This window comes from Phodopus roborovskii, unplaced genomic scaffold, assembly GCF_943737965.1.
Source record: "Phodopus roborovskii unplaced genomic scaffold, PHOROB, whole genome shotgun sequence".
In the NCBI taxonomy this organism is placed as follows: domain Eukaryota; kingdom Metazoa; phylum Chordata; class Mammalia; order Rodentia; family Cricetidae; genus Phodopus; species Phodopus roborovskii.
In genome coordinates this window covers 15,845,021-15,870,911 of record NW_026125295.1, presented here as the reverse complement: position 1 = coordinate 15,870,911, position 25,891 = coordinate 15,845,021, and the positions used below count along the sequence as shown (strand labels likewise).

The following is a 25,891-nucleotide window of genomic DNA, read 5'->3' as shown; positions in this document are numbered from 1 at the left end:
GAGTGCCTGCACTCCTACACACTCGAGTACACACACACACACACACACACAGAGAGAGAGAGAGAGAGAGAGAGAGAGAGAGAGAGAGAGAGAGAGAGAGAGAGAGACCTGTGCACTACAAGGGAAGGAAGGAAGGGACAATTTGTTACACAGCAATAGATATACTAGGTAACTGGAACAGTTTCCTGAAAGACCATATTCAGTGTGGCCACTGTATTAGTTACTTTTCTGGGTGCTGTGACAGAACACCCAGAAAAGCAAATCAAGGAAGGAAGGGTGCCTTTGGTTCAAGGTTTAATACAGCTGATCATGGCAGGGAAGGCATGGAGCAGGGGCAGGAGGAGGCTGGTCACATCGTATCTGCAGTCAGGAAGCAGAGAGGACAGCAGGTGAGAGCAGGCTATAAAAACTAGTGAATTCCCCCAGAAAGGGAAAGAACCGATGCCTCATAGGAATGTGATATTCTGGAAGAATTCTTAACACATGTGTGTGTTCCGTGCATGTTTATGTAAGGAACAAATACCCTTTGCTTCTTGGAAGTTTTCCTCCAAGCCCTGTCCAGTTTCCTCACCATGGTCATCATCATCATCATCTTTCTCTCAGTGTCCTCCTCCTCTTGCTTCTTCTTGGTTTTTTGAGACAGGATCTCACTCATGGTTGACTCGGAACTCACTATATAGACCACACTGGCCTTAAACTCACAGAGATCTGCCTGCCTCTGCCTCCTGAGTGTTGGGAACACAGTCATGATCCACCATACTCTACTACCCATCCAGTTCTATGAATCGAAACAGCTGTTTTTAGAGAACCAGGAGATTGAAAGAAGGCCAAATATTCTGTTGCCACTTTTCAATTTCCCCTAAAGTGATTAAGAAACCAAAACCTCAAACTGGTGTGGAATTTTCTTTTCCTAACCTAAGGAATTCTAACATTATTACTGTTCTCTGAGGATCTACATGAAGAAGAACCCCGACCACTCCCAGAAACTAAGATTGACTTGCACCAACACGGAATGTCTCTTGTTTCCCCGAATCAAGCATCATATGAAAATGGCATCAGCTCACTTGTCCTAGATATGTGCTTCTGGGAACTTTCTAAATTACTGCAGTGAATAAGGCATAAATGTGTACCTTAATGCACAGATACCAGATAAATACACAGTGTCTCAGTTAGGGTTTTATTGCTGTGAAAAGACACCATGACCACGGCAACTCTGATGAAGGAAAACATTTGATTGGGGCTGGCTTACATTTTCAGAGGTTGACTCCATTGTCATCATGGCAAGAAGCATGGCAGCATGCGGGCAGACATGGTACTGAAGAAGGAACTGAGTGTTTCACATCTTGATCCACAGGCGGCAGAGAGCCTATGTGTCACACTGGGCATAGCGTGTATATAAATTCTTAAACCTGACTCCAGTGACACACTTCTTCCAAGGCCTTACCCACTCCAATGTGGCCACACCTCCTAATAGTGCCACTCCCTATGGGCCAAGCATTCAAACCCATGAGCCTATGGGGGGCCATGCCTATTCAAACCACCACATCCAATGACTACTCAACTCCAGAAGGGAGACTAGAGAATGTCAACATCCATGTTCCACTTCCCGCTTCTAGGCTCTTCCTTCCACAAAAATGAACACAGAGCGGCATTCCCGGGAAGCATCCCTGATGGAGTAGCATGAAGAATGTTTATACAGAATTACCTGAAGATAAATATCTGTGGGTGGGAAAGGAAGAAAGAACTGGGCAGAAAAAAGCTGAGCCAAGTTAGTGTGCAGGCCCCTCAGACAACCCTGGGTTTGACCTATCCCACAGGGTGAGGTAGACATTCCTAAGTCAGCGTTGTTCAGCTACTGGACACATCTGCTCCTGAAAGGAATCCTCCTTAACTGGTGAAATCCTCCTGATGTCTCCTCTAGGGGTTTCCTGCCAGGAGCTGCACAGCGGCTAGACAGACAAGTTCTTCACTCCCTGGGGGGGGGGGAAGGCAGGTGGGGTGGGTGGGGGCGCAGAACATCAGAGCCCCCATCACATTAACACCCTGGCTTGCATGGCAACCCCCTCTTCATTTTTTTCCTTCTTTGACCACATAAGGGACAACATAGTTTAATTGTTGTCTGTTTTGAAGCTTTGAGAGAACATTGAGAGAGGAGGTGGAAAGAAAAAGGATGGGAAATGGAAAAAAAATCAAGGATTATGCATCTATAGATAATATGAATATCTATCTGGAGAAATAAAAAATGCTAAGACAGCAATGTTACAAGTAAATCCTGCTCCATCAGCCCCAAGCCTGCAGTACCCTGCCACAGCTAAGATGGCTGAAGAAGAAACCTTTGTGTTTGTGGGCCCAGCTGCTGAATGTGTGCAATAGACTTCTGTGTCTTTGTCTTGCTATCAAAATGTTATCTTTTCAGCTCTATTCTGGTTGTGAATCTGAGTTCAGCTCTGATCATTTATTTTCATCCTTACCTATCCTGTTTTTATATTATATTTGTGTGTGTGTGTGTGTGTGTGTGTGTGTGTGTGTGTGCATTTGCTGCAGCATGTGTGTGATACCTGGCAGGGATCCATTCTCTCCTTCCACCATATGGGTCTGGAGATGAAACCCAAGCTGTCAGGTTTGAAATCAGGTGTCCTTACCCACTGACCCATCTCACCAGCCCTATCTCACCAGACCATCCTGTGGCCACTTATTTCATTATTATGGCATGTGGAGGCTGTTCACAAACTGGGTTTTTAAAACAAAGCTTTTGTGAATAGGGTACGGACAGGGGTGTGTATGTGTGTGTGTGTGTGTGTGTGTGTGTGTGTGTGTGTGTCGGTGAGTTCTCAGGTTACGTGCTCAGGAATGAAATTGCTGGGTGCCCACTAAAGGTATTTGAGTTTTCAATTTCACTAAGAAACACCAAAATGCTTTCTGGTTTTTGTAGTCCTGTTTGGGAGTCCCTGCGGTTCCCTGTGGGCATCACTGGGGACAGGTCTGGAAATGGTGTGGTAACAACCCCCTCCTCTGAGTGACTCTTGACAACCAAGATTTCCTTTTCTGCCATTGGACAGCTTGTCGTCAATTACAGCCAGCTGCTGCATAATAACTGCAGGTTCAGGAACAATGGATCAGACTGTCATCTTCTCCTAAATGCTTTCTCTAGCCTACTCACCTGGACGATTTAGACCCTCTTGCTCTATTTTTTTAACCAGTATCTAGAAAGTGACTCTAGGCCAGCTAAATGACCAAACTGCCAGGTGACTGTGAGCCCATGAGTGTGCCTAGTCACAACTCCCCTCAAATGGTAGTCACCCCAACCGGTGTGCAAGTTAAAGCAGATGCTTATTTAGTTCGTTATACTGTGGTCCAGCAACCTGAAGTTGAGTTTAGTTGGCTGATTCTCCAACTCTCTGAATTCTTAGCTGCCTGCCAGAGGCTATTTTAAAAGCCAAGGAATGATTACAAAACTTGCAAAAAACAGTACCCAAATCATATCAAAGTAATATGGCCTCTACTTAGAAAACGCTAATATTGATTTTGTTTTGAGACAAAGTCTCCTCTAGCCCAGCTAGCCTTGAACTTTCTTTGTAACTGAGGATGACCTTGAGTTTCTGATCCTCTTGGCTTACATGTATGTGTCACCATGTTTCATTGTGTTGTATTGGACAAGGTATCACTACGTAGGCAGTCAAGGACCTTGAGCTTTCTTATCTTTCTACTTCAACCTAACCTGTGTCTGTGTCTGTCTGTCTGTCTGCATTTGTGTATTTGTGTTCAAGCACAAACACACACATGTGCATGGGGAATCAGACTTAAAAGCCCTCCATCTGTGTACTACTTTTTTGTGGGGGGGGCAGTGTTTGTGGTGGGGTCTCACATAGCCTAAGCTGGCCTCACTCACTGTGGTTCAGAGGATGATCTGGGATTATGTCGGGCTCCACCACACCTTGATCTCATATTGATTTCTGCACTTTTAAACACAGCTGGGAACCAAATTCTGAGCCCAGCAGTCCTAAATCCTCCAATTTCATAGAATCAATGGAATGCACTATGTGTTTAAAAGCACCATGCAATCGAATCACCTAATGACTAAAATGCTTCAGTTTTGCAAAGTGAACCAAGCAGATGCCAAGATAGTTCAAAACTCATTTCATTCTAATTTTATGCCAACTGATTCAGAACGTGAAGTTTGATGTCACTTGACCTTTCTCTGACTTAATTTCATCGTAAGAATTAATATCCCCAAAGCAATGCAAGGTGATAATTAATGAGACAACAAATCCAAAAGAGAACTTCAAAATGCATGCAGCTTTTCCATGGGGTGATAGGGTATAAAGAGCCTTGGAGTCTGAAATAAATACAAGATAAAAACAAAGACTGGGGGGCTGAGAGATGGTTCAGTGGTTTGAAGTACTTGTGGCATACAGAGGGCTTGAGTAGATTCCTATCTCCCAGACTGACTTCCTGTAATTCCAGTTCCAGGGAATCTGATGCCCTCTTCTGACCTCTGAAGGAATAAGCAAGCATTGGAGCATACCCATACATGCAGACAGAACACTCGCACTTGTAGATAAATCTAAAAACATGCATTCAAGAACACAGAATCTATAAAGTGGTCTTTCTAGAATAAGAGATATAGAAGGATGCAAGTGTTGAGTGTGTCTGGGGGGACAACCCTAATAGTCTTTTAAAATGATGAGCTAAATCAACTTTGTGGGAAGAAAAGCTGAATGATTTGGACTCGTGATTCTGAGCTTTCAGTCACTCAACTCATTTGTTTTGAGCCTACAGCCAGTAGAGGCATTACAGTAGGAACACGAGACAGAGGAAGCTGCTCAACTCATAGCAGCCAGGAAGGAAAGAGAATGAGACACAAAGGCCCATTCAAGGGCACTCCCCCAATGACCTAACTTCCTTTTCCAGAGTCCCCTTCTTGAAGGTTCTACCACATTCCTAATAACACCACAGTCTGGTAGCTAAGTCTTTAACAGAGGCCACAATGGAACATTCCTAGAGAGTTAAATCCTAACTAAAATGAGATGTGCCTGGCTCTGGGCTAGGCAAGAGGTTCTCAGGTACAAGGCTCAGAGTGGTTAGGATTCTAGAGCAGTGGTTCTCAACTTGTGGAACCCTTTGGGGGGTTGCATATCAGATATACATTATAATTCAGAACAGTAGAAACATTGCAGTTATGAAGTAGCAATGAAAATAATGTTATGGTTGGGGGCCACTATAGCATGAAGAGCTGTATTAAAGGGCCACAGCATTAGGGAGGTTGAGAACTGCTGAACTAGGGTGTATGTATGTATGTATGTATGTATACATATGTGTGTGAGAGAGAGACAGAAAGAGAAATTCTTTAGTCACACCTGAGAGACTGAGAACCCACTGATTACTCAGTCCTGGAAGCTGATGTCTAAACAGTTACCATCTGATTCTGGACACCTGGATGTTTCCTTGAGAGCCACTGGTCCTCAGGCCATGGTGGAAGCCTGGAAACGCTGGTTCTGATAGCAAGGAAGGAATCGGCAGCAGAGAAATCAACTCAGGAAGTCAGAGATCTTCCTCCATAGCTCTCCACCTACCTTAGTGTACACAGTGTGAATACACAGTGAGTACACAGATTCCTTCATTCCCTTACGTATTTGCTCACGACCACCACACCCCAGCACACCCCAGCACATCACACCTCACCACACCACACCCTACCACATCCCACCACACCACACCCCACCACACCCCAACACCCCACACCCCACCCCAACACACCCCATCCCACCCCAACACACCACACCCTACCACACCACACCACACCACACACCACACCACACCCCAACACACCACACCACACAACACCACACCACACCCCACACCACACCCCAACACACCACACCACACAACACCACACCCCATCACACCCTACCACACCACACCCTACCACACCACACACCACACCCCACAACACCAAACCCTACCACACCACACCACACCCCACAACACCACACCACACCCCATCACACCCAACCACACCACACCCTACCACACCACACCCTACCACACCACACACACTTGTGTCTCTGACTTTAAGAACCTCTTGTGGGAGATGATAGGAACAAATGTAATTGATCAACAAGAACCGCAGCCTGAAAATAAAAGGAATTCAAAGCCAACTTTGTGTTTAGGTCAAACCACCACCTCCCTTCCCTTCCCTGAGACGGTTTCCTCATCACAGAAGTGACATTCAATACCATCTGAGCGTTAGTGTTTGGCGTGAGCAAATACATAAGAGAACGAAGGAACCCTGTGAACTCACTGTGTATTCAAACTGTGTACACTAAGTCGGGCAGGAGGCTCTGAAACAGCAGAGACTGTGGCTGCACCTCTGCAGTATCTTTGGAGGCACCAGAAGCTGAGTGGAAGGGTTGTGCTGCCATCTAGGAAACCCAAGGTGAACTGCAGCTGGACCTCAGCTGCCCAGAGTAAGAAAATCAACACCGCTTTCCCTTACCCCTGAATCCTGGCCTTCACATCACCAGTTCCTGGATTCAAGAAGGGCAGAGCAGGAGTCAGAAATATGACTGTATCACAACTCAAATGCCATCCTCTGGATAGAGAAGCAGGCCTCCTCTGCCCAGGCAGCTAGGACTGGGTCTAAAAGAGAGGCACCTGCACAGTCAACAGCTTTGCTGATGAGCAGGAACATCTGCTGCTTCGTTCCTTCATTAAAAACACCGGGTCCCAAATCAGAAACACGATATGTTACTGCAGAAAAGAGAGAACGACAGGGCCTCCAGGTGTTAGTCGAACCTAAAACAAATGGTTGGGAGAAAAGATTATAGGTCTACCGTCATCTTCCGTGTTTCTGTGCTGGGGAGGTTTGTTACAGTGAACACATAGCCATCCTTCTGTGATAAGACAAAAGTGATCATTGTAAAAATAACAATGAAATTTTCTTTCTTTGAGCACTCTACGCAGAGCTGGTTCCCAGGGCTGGGGAGATGGTTTCACAGTTAAGGGCACTGGCTGCTCTTCCAGAAGACTTGAATTCAGCTCCCAGCACCCACACAACAGCTCCAACCATCCGTAACTCCAGTCCCAGGGTATCTGATGCCCTCTTTTGGCCTCTGCAGACACCCGCCACACATGGTGCACAGACATACATGCAGGCAAAACACCCATACACATGGGAAAATATGAAGCAAAATTGAAGGCGTTTTATCTTTAGGCTGATTCCCATTTCCTCTGAAATATCATCAATGTCACCAGACTGTGGAGAAGCAAACTCAAATCTGAAAACCCGAGTTTCCGAGGCTGGAGAGATGACTCAGCCATTGAGAGTACTTGTTGCTCTTGTCCCAGACCCAGTTTGAATCCCCTGCACCCCGCACATGACAGCTCACAGCAGTCTGCAAATCCAGTTCCAAAGGATCTAACACCCTCTTCTGAGCTCAGTGGCTGCCAGGCACCCTCCCCATGGGCACCAGGCAGGAATGTGACATACAGACATATAAGCAGGCAGACACATAAAATAAGATTTTAAAACAATTAAAATTTAAAACAGAGCAGTTTCTGTGTCCGGAACATGCCAGAGAGCAAACTCCACTCTGCCGTGGGATGGGTGGGAGTCATGAAACCATCAGCTATTTGCCTGGTAGGTTGGTGTCTCCCCAAATTCATACGACGGTACTAATCCCAGACCTGATGCATTTGTGTTTAAGCTTTTGATTAAAAGGCCCTAATAAAATATGATTAGGGCTTAGAAGATACCAGAGGGTCCCTTTGCCTCCCTCCCTCCATGAGCATGTATAAGAAAAGGCTCAGTGAGACCGAGTGAGGACACAAAGAAAGTGTCCATCTGCAAGGCAGGAAGACAGCCCTCACTAAGCAGGCTGCCACACTGAGCTTAGATTTCTAGGCAGAGCTCTGAGGTATAAGCTTCTGTTGCTTAGGATACCCAGCCTATAATGTTTCCTTAGGGAAGTCCAAGATGAATAATGCATGATCTCAGAGACCCAAGGCGGACTCCCTAAGTTTCCCATAGTTCTCTCCTTCCTGATGCTTGATGGAAGCTGGGGATGAGTTCAAGGCCAGAGGGGGAAAGATGTCTGAGTATCTGTATGACTGACTGTGTGTGTGTGTGTGTGTGTGTGTGTGTGTGTGTGTGTGTGTGTGTGTGTTGTGTGTGTGTCAGTGTATCTGTGTGTATATCTGTTGTGGAATATTATTTTAAGTTGTGTTACATTTGTTTATGCTGTAGAACATTTGTTTTAATGATGCAAAGATGTGTTGCATTCTTTTATGTTGCATTTCTTTAACTCTGTGAAGCTGTGTTACTTTGCCTGTCTAAAACACCTGATTGGTCTAATAAAGAGCTGAACGGCCAATAGCAAGGCAAGAGAAACGACAGGAGGAGATGGCAGGCAGAAAGAATAAATAGGAGAAAAAGTAGGGATCGGGAAGCAAGAGAGATCAAGGAACAACAATCGAAGAAACTAGGCACCTATTCACAGCCAGGCATGGAGTAAGAGTGAAAGTAAGATTACAGAAGTAAGAAAGGTAGAAAGTCCAGAGGCAAAAGGTAGATGGGATCATTCAAGGAAAGGAAAGCTGGCTAGAAACAAGCCAAGCTAAGGCCTGGCATTTATAAGTAGTAATAAGCCTCTGTGTGTTTATCTGAGAGCTGGGTGGTAGGCCTCCAAAAGAGTTTTAAAAAAAAATGTATCTGTCTCCTTGTCTGTGTGGTGTATGTGAGTGTCTGTCTGTCTTTGTCTCTTTGTCTGCGTCTTTATATGTGCCTGTGTGTGTCTATTTGTCTGTGTCTGTCCATCTGTGTGTGTGGAGCCATAGGAGCCATGGATGTGGGGAACTGAACTCCAATCCTCCATAAAGACAGGAAACGCTGTTAACTGCTGAGCTGTCTCTCCAGCCACTGTCCTGCAAATGTTCCATGTACTGGGGTTAGGGTGTGAGCATGAAATGTCCCACAGCACACTCATGTGCGGAATGCTCACTCTCAGATGGATAGCACTGGAAAGTTTAAGACCTAGGGCCTCGGTGGGGGAAGTCATGTGGAGTGTGACTTGGAAGGTCAGACCAAGTCCCCAGTCCGGGTTTGCTCCCTTCTCCCTGTCTGTTACAAGTTAAACAGTCTACTGCTCAGCCTCCTACAGCATGCTGCTCTGCCTCACTACGGGCCTGGGATCGACAGAGACAAAGGCTATCAACTAAAACCTCTGAGACCTGAGTCAGAGCAAACCTTCCCTTAAATTGTTCCCTCGGATAGTTTTCTCACAGCAATGCAAGTGTAATAAACACTCACGGTGAGCCCAAGCTTCGCATTTCATCACTGTACTGACAGCATCCATTTAACTGTTGAGTCAGCACATCCTCAAGAACGAAAGTCTATAATGGGTGGCATTACTGGAAGAGGACTGGTCCCATAGAAGTTATTTCCGTCTCCTCTCACAACTGCATGCCACAGAGTGTAGAAACAATCACCTGCAATCTTACACCAAAGACTTAATAAAGGATACCTTTATTTGTTCATCATTTACATTAAGTAGTAAAGATGAATTTTACATTTGATGTTCTCTTCCAGGCTCCCTCTTTGACTTATATTTTTCTTGGTTGCCAGTAAGTAAAAATCAATTTCCAATCCACTTCTGAAGTTCTGGTTACTCCTTCCACTGATTTTTCTTATGCTGATGTAGCCCCCAACATTTTAAAAACAGTGGAATAGGTCAAACTCAAGTTGCTTTTCCACTCACGCCGCTCACATTTAATGTTCAGGAAAGGTTTGGCTCCTATTATTAAAAGTTAGAGTTTGGTCCTTCCTAAGGACATCTCCTATACATTAATGCATCATTCAGCTCTCATCAGAGAAACACAGACCTATAGCTGGTCAAGGCACAGAGAACGAGAGACCGAAGAGAGCTCAGCCCTCAGTGAAACAGCTGTATCGTGGCCTCTCCTCCAAGGCTCAGAGATCTTGGTGGGAGAGAGGGTGGGAGAGTAAGAGCCGGAGGTGATGGGTGACTACATGGAAACAGCAGGGAAGTTGCACATGTGAACTCAAATTGTTGTGGCAGCATATACAAGGTTTGCGCATGGTCAAGCCAAATAAAATTCCAGCACGGAGAGGGAAGGTAGGCACCCAGTCACATCCCAGGCTAAGGAGCTATTGGCAATTGATACCTTCTGGAGGAGCAGAACTAATTTTAAAATGAGGGGAAAAAATAGAATTTAGTCCTTCTCAGTTACAAATTATCTAGTCTGTCTAACCCTTTAAAGGCAGGAAACAATGGAGGGAGTTAAAATCTATCCAGGGCTGTGGACTTCGTCAGTCATGAGCTGGGTAGCCTGCCTCAGCAAGAGTAAAGCCAGCCTCATGGTCTAACTGTTAAAAGAAGGGCACCAGTCTCAAGGCTCAGCCAAACTGGAAGCACACCATGTGTCACATTCTTCTCTGGTTTCAAACAGGTTAACATTGCCCCCACAGCTCCCAACCCAGGAGAATGGGCAAGCTTGCTCTTCCTTACTGTATCCCCATTTGAGGACTACAATCCAGGCACTCGCCTTCCTTGGGATCCATGGAACAAGGACCTGCAAGCAAACAAATGGAGAGAGGGCGGGGCTCACATATGATGAGTCTGACGTGGCAGACACTGAAACCCACCTTAACACCAACTATGTGACCATGGGCAAGATGATGATCCTGTCTGGGCCTCAACTTCCTCAGACACAGTGACTTGACCTGCTTCCCCCAAAGCCAAAGTACGTGGGACCCACAAACCAAGGATTTGTCACATCAGCCCAGGCCCTTTCCAAGGGGCCCTCATCTTTGGAAGCCCAACTTTGCCTGGTCTAGGAGACTAACAGAGACAGATTTTCCTAGGTGATGAGTCTAGACTGGTATCATTCAGCAGAACTTTCTGCAATGATGTGAACATCAGCATGGATGGGAAATCTCTGCTGATCAGCACACCCCCACCCATGTGGCTACTGAGCCTTTGAAGTGTGTCTGGGTCAGCCAAGAAACTGGAACTTCAATTTTATTGGGTTTCAAAATATCTCGACTTAAACAGTCAATGTGGCCGGTGTCTACCATATTGGTCAGAACTACGGGACTGTCCTCAGGCTTTCAGCTAACCAGCCCTAAGCTATCACTTGAAGCCTAACACTCAGTATTCCTCACAGTCTTGAGCCTTCTGTGTTAGTGTGACACAAAGTTGAAGAATAATCATCTTTTACTGAAGCAATTACTGGAACCCCCTAATTTTGTATTAGCCATTGTTTTCCCATGAATATTAACTTTTGCCTTCTTGGCAGACACTGCAGACAGCTAGCATTTTACTCACGTCCATGGAATCTAGTGATAAAGGGGAAGGATGTGTGTGAGGAAGAATGCTTGCGGGTGAAAAAGAAGCTACAGGGAAATTACAATTTCACTGAATCCTGGGCTTATCCTAGCGCCCAGTATAGATCTTTTACAATACAACCCTACTCAGAAGGGAAAAAGAAAAAACAAAAAGCCATGCTTGGGAGATAACAATAAAATTGGCAATGTGTCAAGATCATCTTGGCTTGTGTGGAAAGAGATGACACTTGGTAACACTTGCTTAAGTCTTCACAAGAAGGTGAAACAGCAGGTTGCAGGTGTTATGGCAGAGCCCAGCTACAATGTGGGGGCACCGAGGAGGCTCTGAAAACTTCATAATACCAAGAGGGGACCCTGAAGCCCAAAAGTAATAGATGAGCAGATACTGTAGATAGAGATAGGAAGGTGAGAATAAACTGGACCATAGAGGCTGGGAACAAACAGCAGGATCCAAGGGCCAACTGTGACTCGTGTGAACATGATATATAGGAACACAGCAGCCAAGGCTCCAAAGCCCCAGGATATGGGTCAACCCTAAGGGCCTTTGTTCCTTACCCAGGACCCTGTTATAATGACATGAGCCTATCTGCATTTATGTTCAGAATGAGGCTGTACAGAGGTAATGATGAGAAAAGACAGCAGAGAGCTGATGAGAGAGGGTTAACAGGAAGATGAGGGGGGTCTGACAACAGGAAGTAGATGGGGGTGTGGCTTTCCAAGCCAGGCCAATAATGGTTGTTAGCTGTTGTGGAATATTAGTGTAAGATGTGTTATATTTGTTAATGCTGTGGAATATTTGTTTAATGATGCAACGACGTGTTGTATTCTTTTATGTTGCATTTGTTTAACTCTGTGAAGCTGTGTTACTTTGCCTGCCTAAAACACCTGGTTGGTCTAATAAAGAGCTGAACGGCCAATAGCCAGGCAGGAGAAAGGCTAGGTGGAGCTGGCAAGCAAAGAGCATAAATAGAAGAACAAAGAGGGAGAATTAAAAAAAGGAGGAGAGGAGGATGCCAGGGGCCCACCACCCAGATACACAATCAGCCATGAGTAAGGAAAGAAAGGGATATAGAGTAGAGAAAGGTAGAGGCCCAGAGGCAAAAGGTAGACTGAATAAATTAAGAAAAACTGACTAGAAATAAGCCAAGCTAAGGCCAGGCATTTATAAGTAAGAGTCAGGCTCCGTGTATTTATTTGGGATCTATAGGCCACTCCAATGCAAATTGCTATCCCCAAAGTTAAAGGAAGAGGGGGCTTGAAAAGGAAGGTGACAGTCAACAATGACCAAGCCTCCAAGGAACTCAAGGCAATGAGGTCTGAAAAAAGAGATTTGTTCTTTCTCCACCGTTCAGAATAAGAGAGGGGGTCACTGGCACTTTTCCCCTGTGGGAGAGCATGGGGAGGGCAAGGTTTGGCTTATTTACCTGAGGCAGGAGCCTGTGATGAAGGCTAAGAATGGCCTTGGAGTGCAGGTGCCAACTTTATGGATGGCACTGGGTGAGACAGCCAGTCAGCAGTCTTCCTCTCTTTCATCTTGATAAAGAATACCTCAGGGCAGTGGTTATCATTGTTGATTGCCCTGGAGAATAACCTATAAGCACCCCACCCCACCCCAAAAGACTGATAGAGAATTTTCCAAGATTCCCAAGTGGTAAGTGGTGGCTAAAGGCTCAGTCCTAAATAAGATATTTATACCACCTCCTCTAAAGCTCAGGGAACATCCCAGAAGGGGTGGAGAGAATGTAAGAGCCTGAAGATAGAGAGGTCTACGAAACACCATCTTCTATATTCAACACAGCCAATGCAGTCATGAATGGCGGTTACCCGAACTGAATCCTCACAAGACCAACCCTGTCAACAGTCACAGATGGGGAAGAGGCTAATAAGGGCCTATCCACGTCTTTCAATAACATGTTTGCTGTTCGGCGAAATCCATCAATCACAGGTAAGATACAACATTTCTTCATGTTGTGATCTAAAACCAACCTACAGTTGTTTTAAAATGTTCCTTAAACGTGATGAGAATACACCAACCACAGTGGACATTCACAGACCAAGAAGTCTGCCTACCAGGGAGTTCAGCTCAAGGCCAAGAGAAATCCACCACATATACAAGAGTTATCTGTTTGGTTGGTAGGTTGCTTATACTAGACCAGTAATCCTCAACCTGTGGGTGGCTACCCCTCTGGGGGTCAAACCACCCTTTCACAGGGGTCAAATATCAGATATCCTGCATATCAGATATTTACATTATGATTCATAATAGTAGCAAAATGCAGTTATGAAGAAGCAACAAAATTTATTTTGTGGTTGGGGGTCACCACAACATGAGGAACTGGATTACAGGGTCTTGACAGTAGGAAGGTTGAGAACCTCTGTAATAGATCCTTGATTCTTTGTGACCTGGGATTACTTCCTGGAGAGATGGTAGCATACTATATCCTTAATGCATTTTACAGAAGTAAAAGTGAGCTCATTTTGATGTCTTCTTTCTACAGTGGTGTGAATAACTTTGTGAACAAAAGCATATTCACAAAGCATAAGTTAACACAGTACACAGAAATTTTTTTTTAAAGATAAAGATTTTTTTCAAGACAGGGTTTCTCTGTATTGTTTTGAAGCTGTATTGTTTTGGAACTAACTCTGTAGATTGGGCTGGCCTCAAACTCACAGAGATCCACCGCCTCTGCCTCCTGAGTGCTGGGATCAAAGGCCAAGTGCCACCAACTTCTGGCTTTTAAAGATAAAGATTTTAAAAAGTGAATCCAACCTAGAGAGCAAGGGAGCCGTGGTTTGGTGTCTCACCGGAGACAGTGCCCGGGCGTCTTTGCTTTGCTGCTGCTTCTTGATTATTTTCCTCTGTGTCTGACTTGTTCGTTTCATAATTTCCCACTGCTTCTTGATGAGCTATAGATGTCATCTTGATTTTTCTCTTTTCTTCTAGAAAAATGTCTGATGATTTGAGATCCTCTGAGTCATAAGCAAATACAGACGTGCCAAACTGGTGCTTGGACAACCTGTAGGAAGGCAGCCTTTGTCATTCTGTGACTTGAGCTGGGGTTGTAGTTCAGTGGTAGAACACTTGCCTACATGGGCAAGGCCCTAAGTCCAACCTGCAATATCACAGGAGATTCCTGCAAGACCGTGTCACGTGACCAAACTGAGTGGTTCTGCCATTGGTGGATGTTGCTGCTGTGGCTTCGAGCTAAGGATTCATACTGCTCTCTGGCTGGACCAGGGCATGAACATCACCAACTTTGTCTCTGAAAGTTGAGACTGGAGGATGGGTGCTATAATGGGATGGGTTTCCCATTTTGTGCTTTTATGCACCCATGTGCTCCTTGAATTTCTTTGAATATTTGATCCTATGTTGTTTTTTATTATCTTTATCTTATGTATATGAGTGTTTGCCTTGTGTGTACTCATGTGTGCCATGTACATGCCTGGTTCCTACAGAAGCCAGGAGAAGGTATTGGAGCCCCTGGAGCTGGAGGTACAGACAGTTGCGAGCTGCGTGGACGCTGAAAACAAGAACAGCAAGGGCTCTTAACTGTTAGCCATCTCTCCAGCTCAAGGTCCATTCTTACTTCTCACATTAAACACATCAGGAAAGAGAGCCCAGTGTGGTACCACACCTGTAAGCCCAGTCCTCTGAAGGCAAGAGAATCATACAGTCTAACTGCCTGAGCTACACTGAGACCCTCTCCCTAAAAATTACAATAGGAACACTAATCTTAATCATCAGAGCCATCAATCCCAGGAGCTTCCCTTCCCAAGTGGTTTGGGTCAAGTTGAGAGCTGAAACTGCCTGTAGGGAGACAGACAGCATCCTCCTCCCTGGGTCAACCTCACCGTGAGCTCACCTCTTGGTAGGAGCATCTAATTGCAGCAAGGTATCCCCACGGTTTGGGCCTCCACACTCCTCAGTGAGCTCTGGCGGTGGATACTGGTTCATCCCACCTGAAAGTGAAACATTTTTTTAAAATCAAATCAAAGGTAAAAACCATATAGAATATAAAAATAATCTAAGTGGAAAGAGAAAGTGTCGGCAGAGATCTCAGCATGAATGGGACATCTAGTCGCCACGACCACTCTGCACCCGGTAAGGCTGTGGGACTTCCAAGGGAGACGAGGCACATATTGGGCCCGGTGGGTTATTAAGAGTATAAAGAGGATGCATAGCTGGGAAGGGTTACAGAGGTCAGTCAGGGTGGATCTGGGAGGAGTTGGGGGGAGAAGAGGATGTGATCAAAATACATTGTATGAAACGCTCAAAAAATAAAAAGATTATATTTAAAGCCAGAGAGTGGTGAGGCGTCCGTCAGCACCCAGGCGGCAGAGGTAGGTGGATCTCTAAGTCTGAGGACAGAATAACCTACAGTTTCCAGGACAACCAGGGCTATACAGAGAAACCCTGTCTCAGAAAATACATTTTTAAATAATAAAAATAAGGCATAAAAATAAAACAAAACACTACTAAAATCACCACCAAAATACTGCATCAAATTCAAAAGTCATAAAATCAAAGCAAAGTCTAACATGAAAAAAATAATAAAATGTGAAGATAAAGGCCAAATTGAACACTAAGAACAAAAAAAAGTCCATGATGTAAAAATCAAAGGATCATAAAAGGTATCTGAACAAAGCATAAAACAAATATAAAAATAAATGCAAATAAAACAATAAAAGTCAAATCAAGAGCAAGCAAAACAAAAGCATAAAGTGCATTCTGTTAGATAAATAATACCACAACAAAGAAGAATTTAACAAAAACTAATAAAACCCCAAAAATAAAGCAAAATTGCATTAAACAGATGAGAAAAGCAATTGTTTTTCAGCCAGCATCTCCAGAGCTATAAGCTGTCTCCACCACTCCCAGCAAAGACCAGGAATCCAAGGCTCAGAGAAAGCCCTTGGCTTGTCCTACTACCGCACAGTTCAGGAGTAACAAAGCTAGGACAAGAATTAACTCTCTGTTTCTATCTGTCCAATGGCAGGGCACAAATGCCATGTCAGTACTTTAAGATGTCCATCAGAGTCCCTTCATCTCCTTAGTGATGAAGGAGCAGATGTCCCTCAAGACCCCCTGTGGGATGTCACACCCACTGAAGAACTCGCGTCTCAGGATGGAGGGTAAGGGGCATCACCCACAGCTCGCAGCACACCCTGCACTGTTTCTTTTTGAATTATTTACTGCAAGCCAAGCACCTGGGATTGGCCAGGCTAAGTCTCCGCTATTATGTTGTGTTGAGAGCACACTTTGGTCCTTGGTCCTTGTGAATTAGGTTCATCTGGGTCTGATGGGAGGTCAGGCTTCTGGGGCAGGGATGTAGGGGAGAATTCCAGCCAGGATCCACTGACACAGCCCCCACCCCTAAATCTTCACTGCCACCTCATCCACCCAGCCTGAAGTGGGAGACCCTGGGCTCCTGTCCTGTCACTCTCCCTTTCTGGAAAGTTGCTAAGGGCTTCTGACCTCACTCTGCCAACTCAACCTGTACTTGAAGATAATAGCACAAAACACTGCCTGCTTTCTCTAAAGTACAGAACTTATACATAAAATTGTGTGTGTGTGTGTGTGTGTGTGTGTGCACATCTGCACAAGTGTGTGTGTATAAAGAAGATCATAAGAGGGGAGGCAAGAGAGAGTAATGGAACATGTGTGATGTGAAGCAAAAGGGCTGTCTGGGAAGAAACCAGACATAGGGAGCCGAGACTCCTTAAAAGGGTTAGAGGGAGCAATAGGGAAGGGGGGGGTGAGAACAAAGTGTAATCACACACACACATATACACACACATACACACACACATATACACACACATACACACACATACACACATATACACACACACATACACACATACACACATATACACACACATACACACATACACACACAAACACATATACACATACACATACACACACATACACACACACATACACACACATATACACACACATACACACATATACACACACATATACACACACATACACACATATACACACACATACACACACACACACACATATATATATATATATATATATATATATATATACACACACCCACACACACATATTGGAATGCCATAATTAAACTCGATGCTTGGAATGCTAACTTAATAAGAAAATAGAAGAAAAATAAAGTTTTGTACCCTTGTTACTTAAAATGCAGTCCATGGAGTGTGAGATGGTGGCACATGTCCATAATCCGAGTAATTGAGAGGGTGAGACGTGGGGACTATAGCCAGTTCATGGCCATCTTGGACTGTATAGCAAGACTCTGTTTCCAAAAACAAAGATAACCTGTGGTCCATGGGCCAACAGCATCATTCTCAAGCTGAAGAGGAACCCAGAATCTCGGATCCCAGCCTGCAGAACTAGATCCACATCTAACCAAGATTCCCCTGCCCCACCAGGGGAGTGGGCTGGAGAGATTGCTCAGCAGTTAAGAGCACTGACTGTTCTTCCAGAAGACCCAGGGTTCAGTTCCCAGCACCCACATGGCAGCTCATAACCACCTGTAAGTCCAGTTCTAGGATTTCTGACTCCCTCACACAGTCATACATGCAGACAAAGCACCAATGCACATAAAATAAGTTAACTATTAAAAAATAAAAAGACCCCCAGGGGACAGCTGTGTGAATTAAATCTGAGAAGCATGGCCATCTACCCCTGGAAAGTAGCAGTGGCGGCGCTGCTGTGCATTTGCACAGCGGTGACACTTCAGGGTCCCTCCATGAGCATCTGGCTTTATGATCAGGGAACAGACAGATCCAAAATTCTCATTTTGTAACTAAGAAAACTGAGGAACTGCATGGAAGTCTGGAACCCCCAAGGCACCAGGTGAGGAGAGGAGGGGCAAGGTCCCCACAGCAGATTGCTGGGAACGGTACCCTGGAAAACTGCCATGTTTGGGTGAGGCTGCTGGGCAGGGATATTCATTTGTCTTCGGCGGTGTGCCCTACAGCAGGTTTGCCCATGCTCCTGAAGCAAATGGCCCTGAGCCAACTGATACCATTAAATGCACTCAGTGAAGAAGAGATGCAGGAGGAGGGGAGGGAAGGGAGGGGGATGGGAAGGAAGAGGAAATAACAAAGTTGGGAGGAGGATGTGGGGGAAGATTCAGGAAGAGTTGAAGCCAGAGGAGTGGCGTGATGTAAATACATTACTTTCCTGTATAAAATTAACAATGAATATAAAATATAAAAACTTTCAACTACCAAATAAAATAACATTAAAAAATAAAATAAGCTAATCTTTAAAAAATCAACATATAAACATCTGTAAGTTCCTGTGGCCAACACTACCTAGGATAACCCAGTCCCTACCCAGCCCCCACACCTATGCCCCACCCCCCTACCCCTGTTGCCACTCACTTTTTAGAAGGCTCAGGAAGGCCTGTGTGAATCTGCTGGCATAGGCTACCTCCTCCCCTGAGACGCCCTCCAGGCGTAACAAGTGCTGCTCCAAGGGTGCACTGGCCACTCCGGCCAGTTCAGCAAGCTCCTGGGCTCCCACTCCTGGGCCCACAGCCAGCACAAACAGTGTGATTCCCTTGCACTTAGCTTCTTGGGACAGAGTCCTTAGCTTCTCTCTGTCCCAGTTGCTTGTCTCACTCGCCACGATGGCAAAGAGGACCTGTGACCTCCGTGGCAGTGGGGCTGCCAGAAGCACTTTCTCCAGCGTCCACTCCAGGGCGTGGCCCAGGGCAGGGGCTCCCTGTAGCAGATGACTGGCAGCCTCCTGAACCTGCCTTTGCATCTGTGTCCGGTGGCCGTGGGAGGTCAGGTGAAAGTACTCAAGCACCGGGGCCCCACCCACGCCAGGCCAAAAGCCTGGAGTTGTATGTGTCACCAGCGCTGCACGCGCCCCATGCCAGGATGTGCCAGGCTGTGCAGCCACCTCCAGGTCCTTAAGTACGGAATCTACTAGCTGCAAAGCCCCCTGATATACATCACTGCTGACGCCCTGGGAGCTGTCCACCAAGAACACCAAGTCCATGTCCAACTCCTGGGGCCAGGGAGCTTCCGGCCTGCATTCTGAGGCTGGTCGGCACTTATCTAGCAAGGAAACACAGGAAAAGACTAGAGTTAAACCAGGCATCCTTCCTTTCCATGCAGAAAGCACTTCCGCCCTCAGAAGTGCTGTCCTGAGTGCTCCCCAGAAGAACTGGGTTGACACAGCTGTTAGGATTCAGGCATTATGCTGGCCTGCCCCGTCACCTGGCAGAATGCACACAGGCAGTACTCTGGTCAGCCCAGAGTTCCATGAGTACTAGTCTGCAGGCAGATGTAAAGGACCCCTTTAAAAGTCAGACCATTGCCACTTAACACTCTCTTTTGTTCTCTCTCTCTCTCTCTCTCTCTCTCTCTCTCTCTCTCTCTCTCTCTCGGTTGGCCACCGGCTACTCCCCTCTTCTTCTCTTCCCTCTCTCTCCCCCTCTCTCCTCTTCTGTTCCCAGTGTCTCTATGTCTCTTCCCTTCCCCCCTCCGCTTTCTAAATAAACTCCCCATTTAAGCTCTAACTGCCTGGCGTGTTATCCCCTCCCGCCTCGGTCACCCGCTATGGAACCTGTTATGCTCTCCCACGTGGTCCCTTACCTTGGGGCCCTCACCCGGGACCACTCACCCCCCACCCCTTCTCCAGTTTTTATTCTTATAACTGTAACTAAAGAACAACAACAGCCATCTGACAGTTTAAAAGCAGATGCCCATTTTTCGGAAGATAAAATTGAAACTGCCTGCACATCTAATGTTCTCCAACTGACAGTGGTGTCAAGACTATTGACATTGCAAAAGCATATTGGAGTCTACAAGTGTGTCGGCCACATCTATAGCTGTCCTTGGATTCGTGGTGCCTGTGGGGCCCAGAATGGACATGTGTGTTAGGCTTCTGGCTTCCTAATTTCTGATTTATTAGTGTCTTTTCCTCTCCATAAAAAAGATCTGGTGACAACTGTTTAAGAAAGTACATAAATGTCATGCTGATGTTTGAGAAACCACACACACACACACACACACACACACTCACACACACACACACACACACACACGGATTGCTAGAGCTAAAATTGAACTTAGCAACCAGGTGAGACTGGCATTTTAAGTTTATTTTCTTATGCAAAAGTAAATATTGGTGGTGTTAAAATGACAGTCTGACCACGAGTTCTGAGTTCTCAAGCTGGTTCAGGCAGATAGGATTTTATTTTCTTTTTCTGATGTAGTTTTTTTTTTTTTTAATGTGAATACTAGTTTAATAGAGATGACACAGAGCTCAGAGTTCTCCCATGGAAGTACACTCAGGTGGTCTGCCAATGTCTTAGGAACCCACCCATGAGATAAACCCTTTCGCGAAGGACTGGTGTTCTTCACTTCCAGCCATAGTCCTCCAAGGGATCTATAGCGCATAGAGGGATATGACATCTTTATTTTCACTGCCTCAATTGAAGAGAAATTTAACATTTCCTTCCACTATGCATAAAGGCAAGGAATCATGTATCAAAGTTGAGGTACAAGATCAATGTTACATGCACTCATCATTACTGTGCTGATTAGATCTTCTGCTAGAGCGTGTTGATACATTAATTTTTTTAAAGTACATGATGAACTGATTAGACTAACAAGTGTATCATATAGACACAATAGAATACTATTGAACTATCAAAAAGTAGGGTATCCTGTCATATGTGACGTGAGTAAAATCAAGAGGACATCATGTTAAGTGAAATAAGCGAAGCACAGAGAAGGGAATGCCATATGATCTCACCATTGTAGAGCACAACTCCCTGGGCATAAGGGTCAGCATCTCCATCAGAGTGCTTGTGGCTGCTTACAAGAGACCCTCAGGTTGGGCCTGTTGATTACTGGCATTCCCTCATTTCAGGAAGAGGAGCAGCAGGTCCTCCCCTGAGATCCCAGCCACTCCTCCCTGTTCCTCCCATCTAGCTCTATGTGATTCTGTAACTGCCTGTTGCCTCCTGGTCTCAGGAAGTGCTATTGTATATAAAGGTGAAAGGTCAACTGAAAAGGGGACTCCAACTGTGGGGAAGTTGTCATCCATGCTGGGATGAGACTTTTCAATGGAGTGACTGCTTTGGGGTCACTCACTCCTAGAAGTAACCCCTCACCCCTGCTTGGCAAGAAAGCCCAATAAACTCACTGGTTCAGTGAAAACATACTTGGTTTGTTATTGGTGCCCTATTTGGGAGAGCACACATGTGGTTATATCTTCCTAGAGAAAAATGTCACTTCTGTGTGAGATCTAAAAGAAACCTGATTGCCTGGTTGGATCCAGGTTCTTCTCTTACTCAGCATGTGACCTTGGGCAAATGAACCTGTTGATGGGAGATGTCATTCTGTAAATATGTTTCTCTTATTGATTAATGAATAAAGCCCTGTTGGCCAATAGGAAAGCAAGATAGGCAAGACTAAGAGACAATAAGAATTCTGGGAGAGGTAGTAGAGTACTTGAGAGAGAAGAGGTCCAGACTCTCTCTCTCTGGTAAGATAAGACCATGTGGAAACACTTAGATTAATAGAGATTTGTTAATATTTAAGACAGAACTAGCCAATAAGAAACACTAGTAACAGGCCAACAGCTTTATGTTTAATATAGCGTCTCTGAGTGTTATTTGGGGCTGATGTGGCTGTGAGACCAGGCTGGCAGGAAAACTGCTCATAACAATCTGTCTCCTCCAACCTCCAACTGTCAGAGATAATAAAGATAATAATAGGACTCATCTTATGGGGTTGTTTTCAGGGGCTGGAGAAATGGCCCTGTGGTTAGGAAACCATACCACTCTTAGACCCAAGTTCTATTCCCAGCACCCACATGGAGTAGCTCACAGTCACCTGTAGCTCTAGTTCCAGGAGAATCTGATACCTCTGACCTGTATGTGTATGTATGTACATACACATACACTTAATTTAAAAATAAAAAAGAGGTCATTTTTGTTTACATTTTTAGAATGAGTTCATATATGTACAACAAACCTAATATACAGTAAGATCTCAAGGAACACCATGAGGTTAGGTTTCCACAGAAGAGAAACTGGAGCTGATGTGTGAGAACGCAGCTTCTCAACCATGACATAGTCCACACATGCCGTTCCTTGATCTGCCTTATCTCTCATGGCATGACAACATCTTCTTTGGAGTTCATTACGTGAATAATAAAATCCCAGAGCCTGATATTGGGGTTCAAACAAAGCAGCCAGCCACTAGCTCTCACCTCTACTTCAGGATGAAAGGGCTGTCCTCTCCTCGGTGTGACTGGAGAATAAATCTTTAAGACTAATTTTGCTTCTTCCTTTTATACCTCTTTAATCCTGGTATTAAAGGCATGTGATCCCAAGTGCTGAGATCATCTTTGTGTGAGCTATTTCCCTTTAGGACTGGATCAATTTCATGTAGCTCAGTGTGGCCTTGAACTAACAGAGATCCCTCTGCCTGTCTTCACACCTCTATGGCTAGCTAGTATGGTTGCTGGCATTAAAGGTGTGTATCACCACTGCCTGACTCTGTGGCTTGTAGCTAGCTTTGCTTTCTGCACCCTCAAGCAAGCTTTAATAAATCATAAATAATATATCACCACGGGAGTCCAACCATTCTGGCCTGGGTGAAGTGGGCGTGGCTGGGAATACCTCACAGGTAGGCATGCACAGGCTTCTGCAGAGAGGTCCCTCAGGAACAAGTTAGTGAGCAGTGCGGGATACAGCAGTGGAGGTTAGAGACCAGACGGGGTGGATCTCACTGCGGACCAGAATAGATCCATTATCTAGAACCCAAGACTCCTGACTCTTGGTCAGTGGTCTGCCCATCACACAAAGGTGCCACTAAAGGATGACTCTCATGCCCAGACACATACGGGGACCTTGAAGAAGATAAGTGAACAGAATGTATCAGGAATGTGCCAAAGGGGACTGTGGAACACCACTCTCACTCGACCCACGAGGAGTCAGGCATCCTCTTTTCTGTGCAGTGAGTGTGTCTCTCAGGATAACTCTGACTTCCTAGGAAAAACTGGAAATCCAGATGATACAAAAATTTCCGGATTCTAAAGCCCAGTGCATGCCAAGCAAATGCACATCTGTGGCTCATGTCTAACCTGTGACCAGCAGCTTATCCATCCACTCTCAAGCCATCAGTCCGATCGTAAGCTCTGTCCTAGCTCTTACCATAGCAGAGAGTACAGCTGGCCAGGCGTTCCACATCCTGCTGGTGCTCTGTCTCCCATGTAAACAAGTGAAGTCCGTTAAGTCCGTCCACCTAATTCAAACATACACACACACATTAATGATTGGCTGGGTTAAATTAATGTGGTTCCTAAGGAATATATAATACTCATAAATAATTTGACATTATGTAACACACTTGTAATCCTGTAGAGCCTTAGCACTAACAGGACACATACTGAGTAATAAGGAGTCGGTCCTGTAACATCCAAAGAGACTGAGGAAGCACCTGTAAAATATTCTGTGTGTTCAGGGCTGTGGCATAGAACAACTAGAAAGTAAGAATGGAGGAGAATGAGGAAGGCTTTGAAGAGATGGGAAAATCTGTTTATCTCTTTCATGTACCCCTCTCATCATGATTAGTTTACTAACCAACAACAAGGGTTAAAAATAAAATGTACCAGGACAGCCAGGGCTGTTACTCAGGGAAACCCTGTCTCAAATACATAAATAAATAAATGTGAATAATAACAATAAACCCAACAATGTCCCTGAAACACCTTGAAAGCAGATCGATAATCCTATGCCTCCTTCCTAGAGGCACAGTCAGACTACATTTCCCAGACTCCTTTGCAATGGGTTGCTAAATATGACTGGGGTTTGGCTAATGGGATGCAGGTAAAAGTGATCTGTGTCACTCTAGTGCATGCATTGTACTTCCCTGCTCCCTCTCCTTCATTTGCCAGATAGATTTAAAGGATGGAGAAGAAATGGGTTTGATGCCTTAAAGTATAATGAAGCCACTGACAGAAAGCGCAGGTTCTGATGTGGCTGCATGCAGTAGAACATGCCTCGCCCCTTGCTCTTCCATAAGGGCTGCATGCACTCAGCAGAAACATCATGGCATTCAGGTGGGCATGAATGGTCCCACAGTTAGCCAGCCCTGACTAATACTGTTCCTGAGACTTCCACCTCACAAGGAAAGCTAGAGATGCTCTCCAAGCCTTCCTCCCAGGAGCTGAGGTGATATATGCAAAGCTGCAGGTGTCCAAGCTAACCATGTCCATCTTGGTATCCACTCTCTGTCAAAGCATGTTAGATGGAGCCCACTAAGGGGCTGCTCCTCTCACTTCATGGATATAAACAGAAACAAGCCTTCCTCTAGGTTGTAGAATGCCCAGGCCATGAAGATGTTGTGCTAGCTCTCAAGAAGATAGACAGTCGAGAGTTACTCTGGAAAAGAACTTTCTGCACCACAGATTATTTACAGAGTTCCTTCATCTTTCTACTTGATGCTCTAGCAGACCTTCAGCACTGCCTTTCAAAACAAGCTCTCTTCAAGGAAACATCTTAATGAGGAAAGAAACAGAAAGAATTTATATTTATATTAATGTAATACACACACCAAAGCAAAAGCAGGAATCTAAGAAGGCAAAAAGAAAAACAAACACAAAAGCAAGCAAGCAAACAAACAAACAAACAAAAACTTCCTCCTCTCTCATTCTTTATGGGGCAAAAGCAACATTAAGTTGTACCCAGGCTGATCAGTAGCTACTACCAAAAGTCCTCACAGGCATGTAGAAGACAGAATGGTTGCATGGCCAAGCCTTCTCTTGTAGAAAAAAAAGACAAAGAATCTTCCAGAAAGAACAGGCTCCAGTGATATGTTTTAGGAACATGGGAAGATGAGGGACATTTCAAGGGAAGGGGTAGATGAGGGGCAATACCATGTGACATGTGTGAGAGAGTAAGGAAAGAGATTTAACGGGCAAAGCGGTGGTGGTGGTCTTCTAGCAGGAAGGATGATGAGCACAAAGGCCCAGAGCTGGACAGTGGTTATACTTATCTGAACTCTGCCCTGTTTCCTATGTATTAGATAATGCCACCTCCAGAGTGCAGCTGTTGAGCACATCTGAGCCACGAGGCTCCCTGACACTAACACCGAGTCTTCTTGAATAGAGGCTGCGGCATTCATCGTGCAGATCTCCAAATGGCCATCAGATCTGAGCATGGACTAGCCAAATAGACCCATATTAATCACTCCAGATTAAAATAATGAAGACAGGAACATGACACGTCATTATTTTACTGGAAATCACAGAAGGAAATTGAGAGGCTTCTGGGATCAGGATCCATGGCAATGAACCAGGAGAGATTTAAAAAGCTGGAACAACCCAAGAGCTTTACCCAAGGAGATGGCTGTGTGGATAGACAACCATTTTAAACCACAGGAAGTATGACTGAAGCTATAAAATGCAAGTTTTAAGTGAAGATTTAAGGTAATGAAATACTTCAGACAAATGTAAATATTCATCTACATCTGTACAAATTCATGTTCTTCTAT

General features: G+C 45.1%; 1 protein-coding gene across 1 annotated transcript in view; it reads right to left on the bottom strand.

The window, feature by feature from the left end:
* Positions 1-287: 287 nt before the first annotated feature.
* Positions 288-25,891, bottom strand: part of LOC127213200 (collagen alpha-4(VI) chain) — a 119,903-nt gene continuing 94,299 nt past the window's right edge. Inside the window, exons 35-38 of the mRNA XM_051173503.1 lie at positions 23,551-23,641; positions 18,752-19,435; positions 15,229-15,325; positions 288-360 (exon numbers count right to left, since the gene is read on the bottom strand). Coding sequence (XP_051029460.1) covers positions 288-360; positions 15,229-15,325; positions 18,752-19,435; positions 23,551-23,641 — 945 coding nt within the window. The remainder of the gene's footprint in view (positions 361-15,228; positions 15,326-18,751; positions 19,436-23,550; positions 23,642-25,891) is intronic.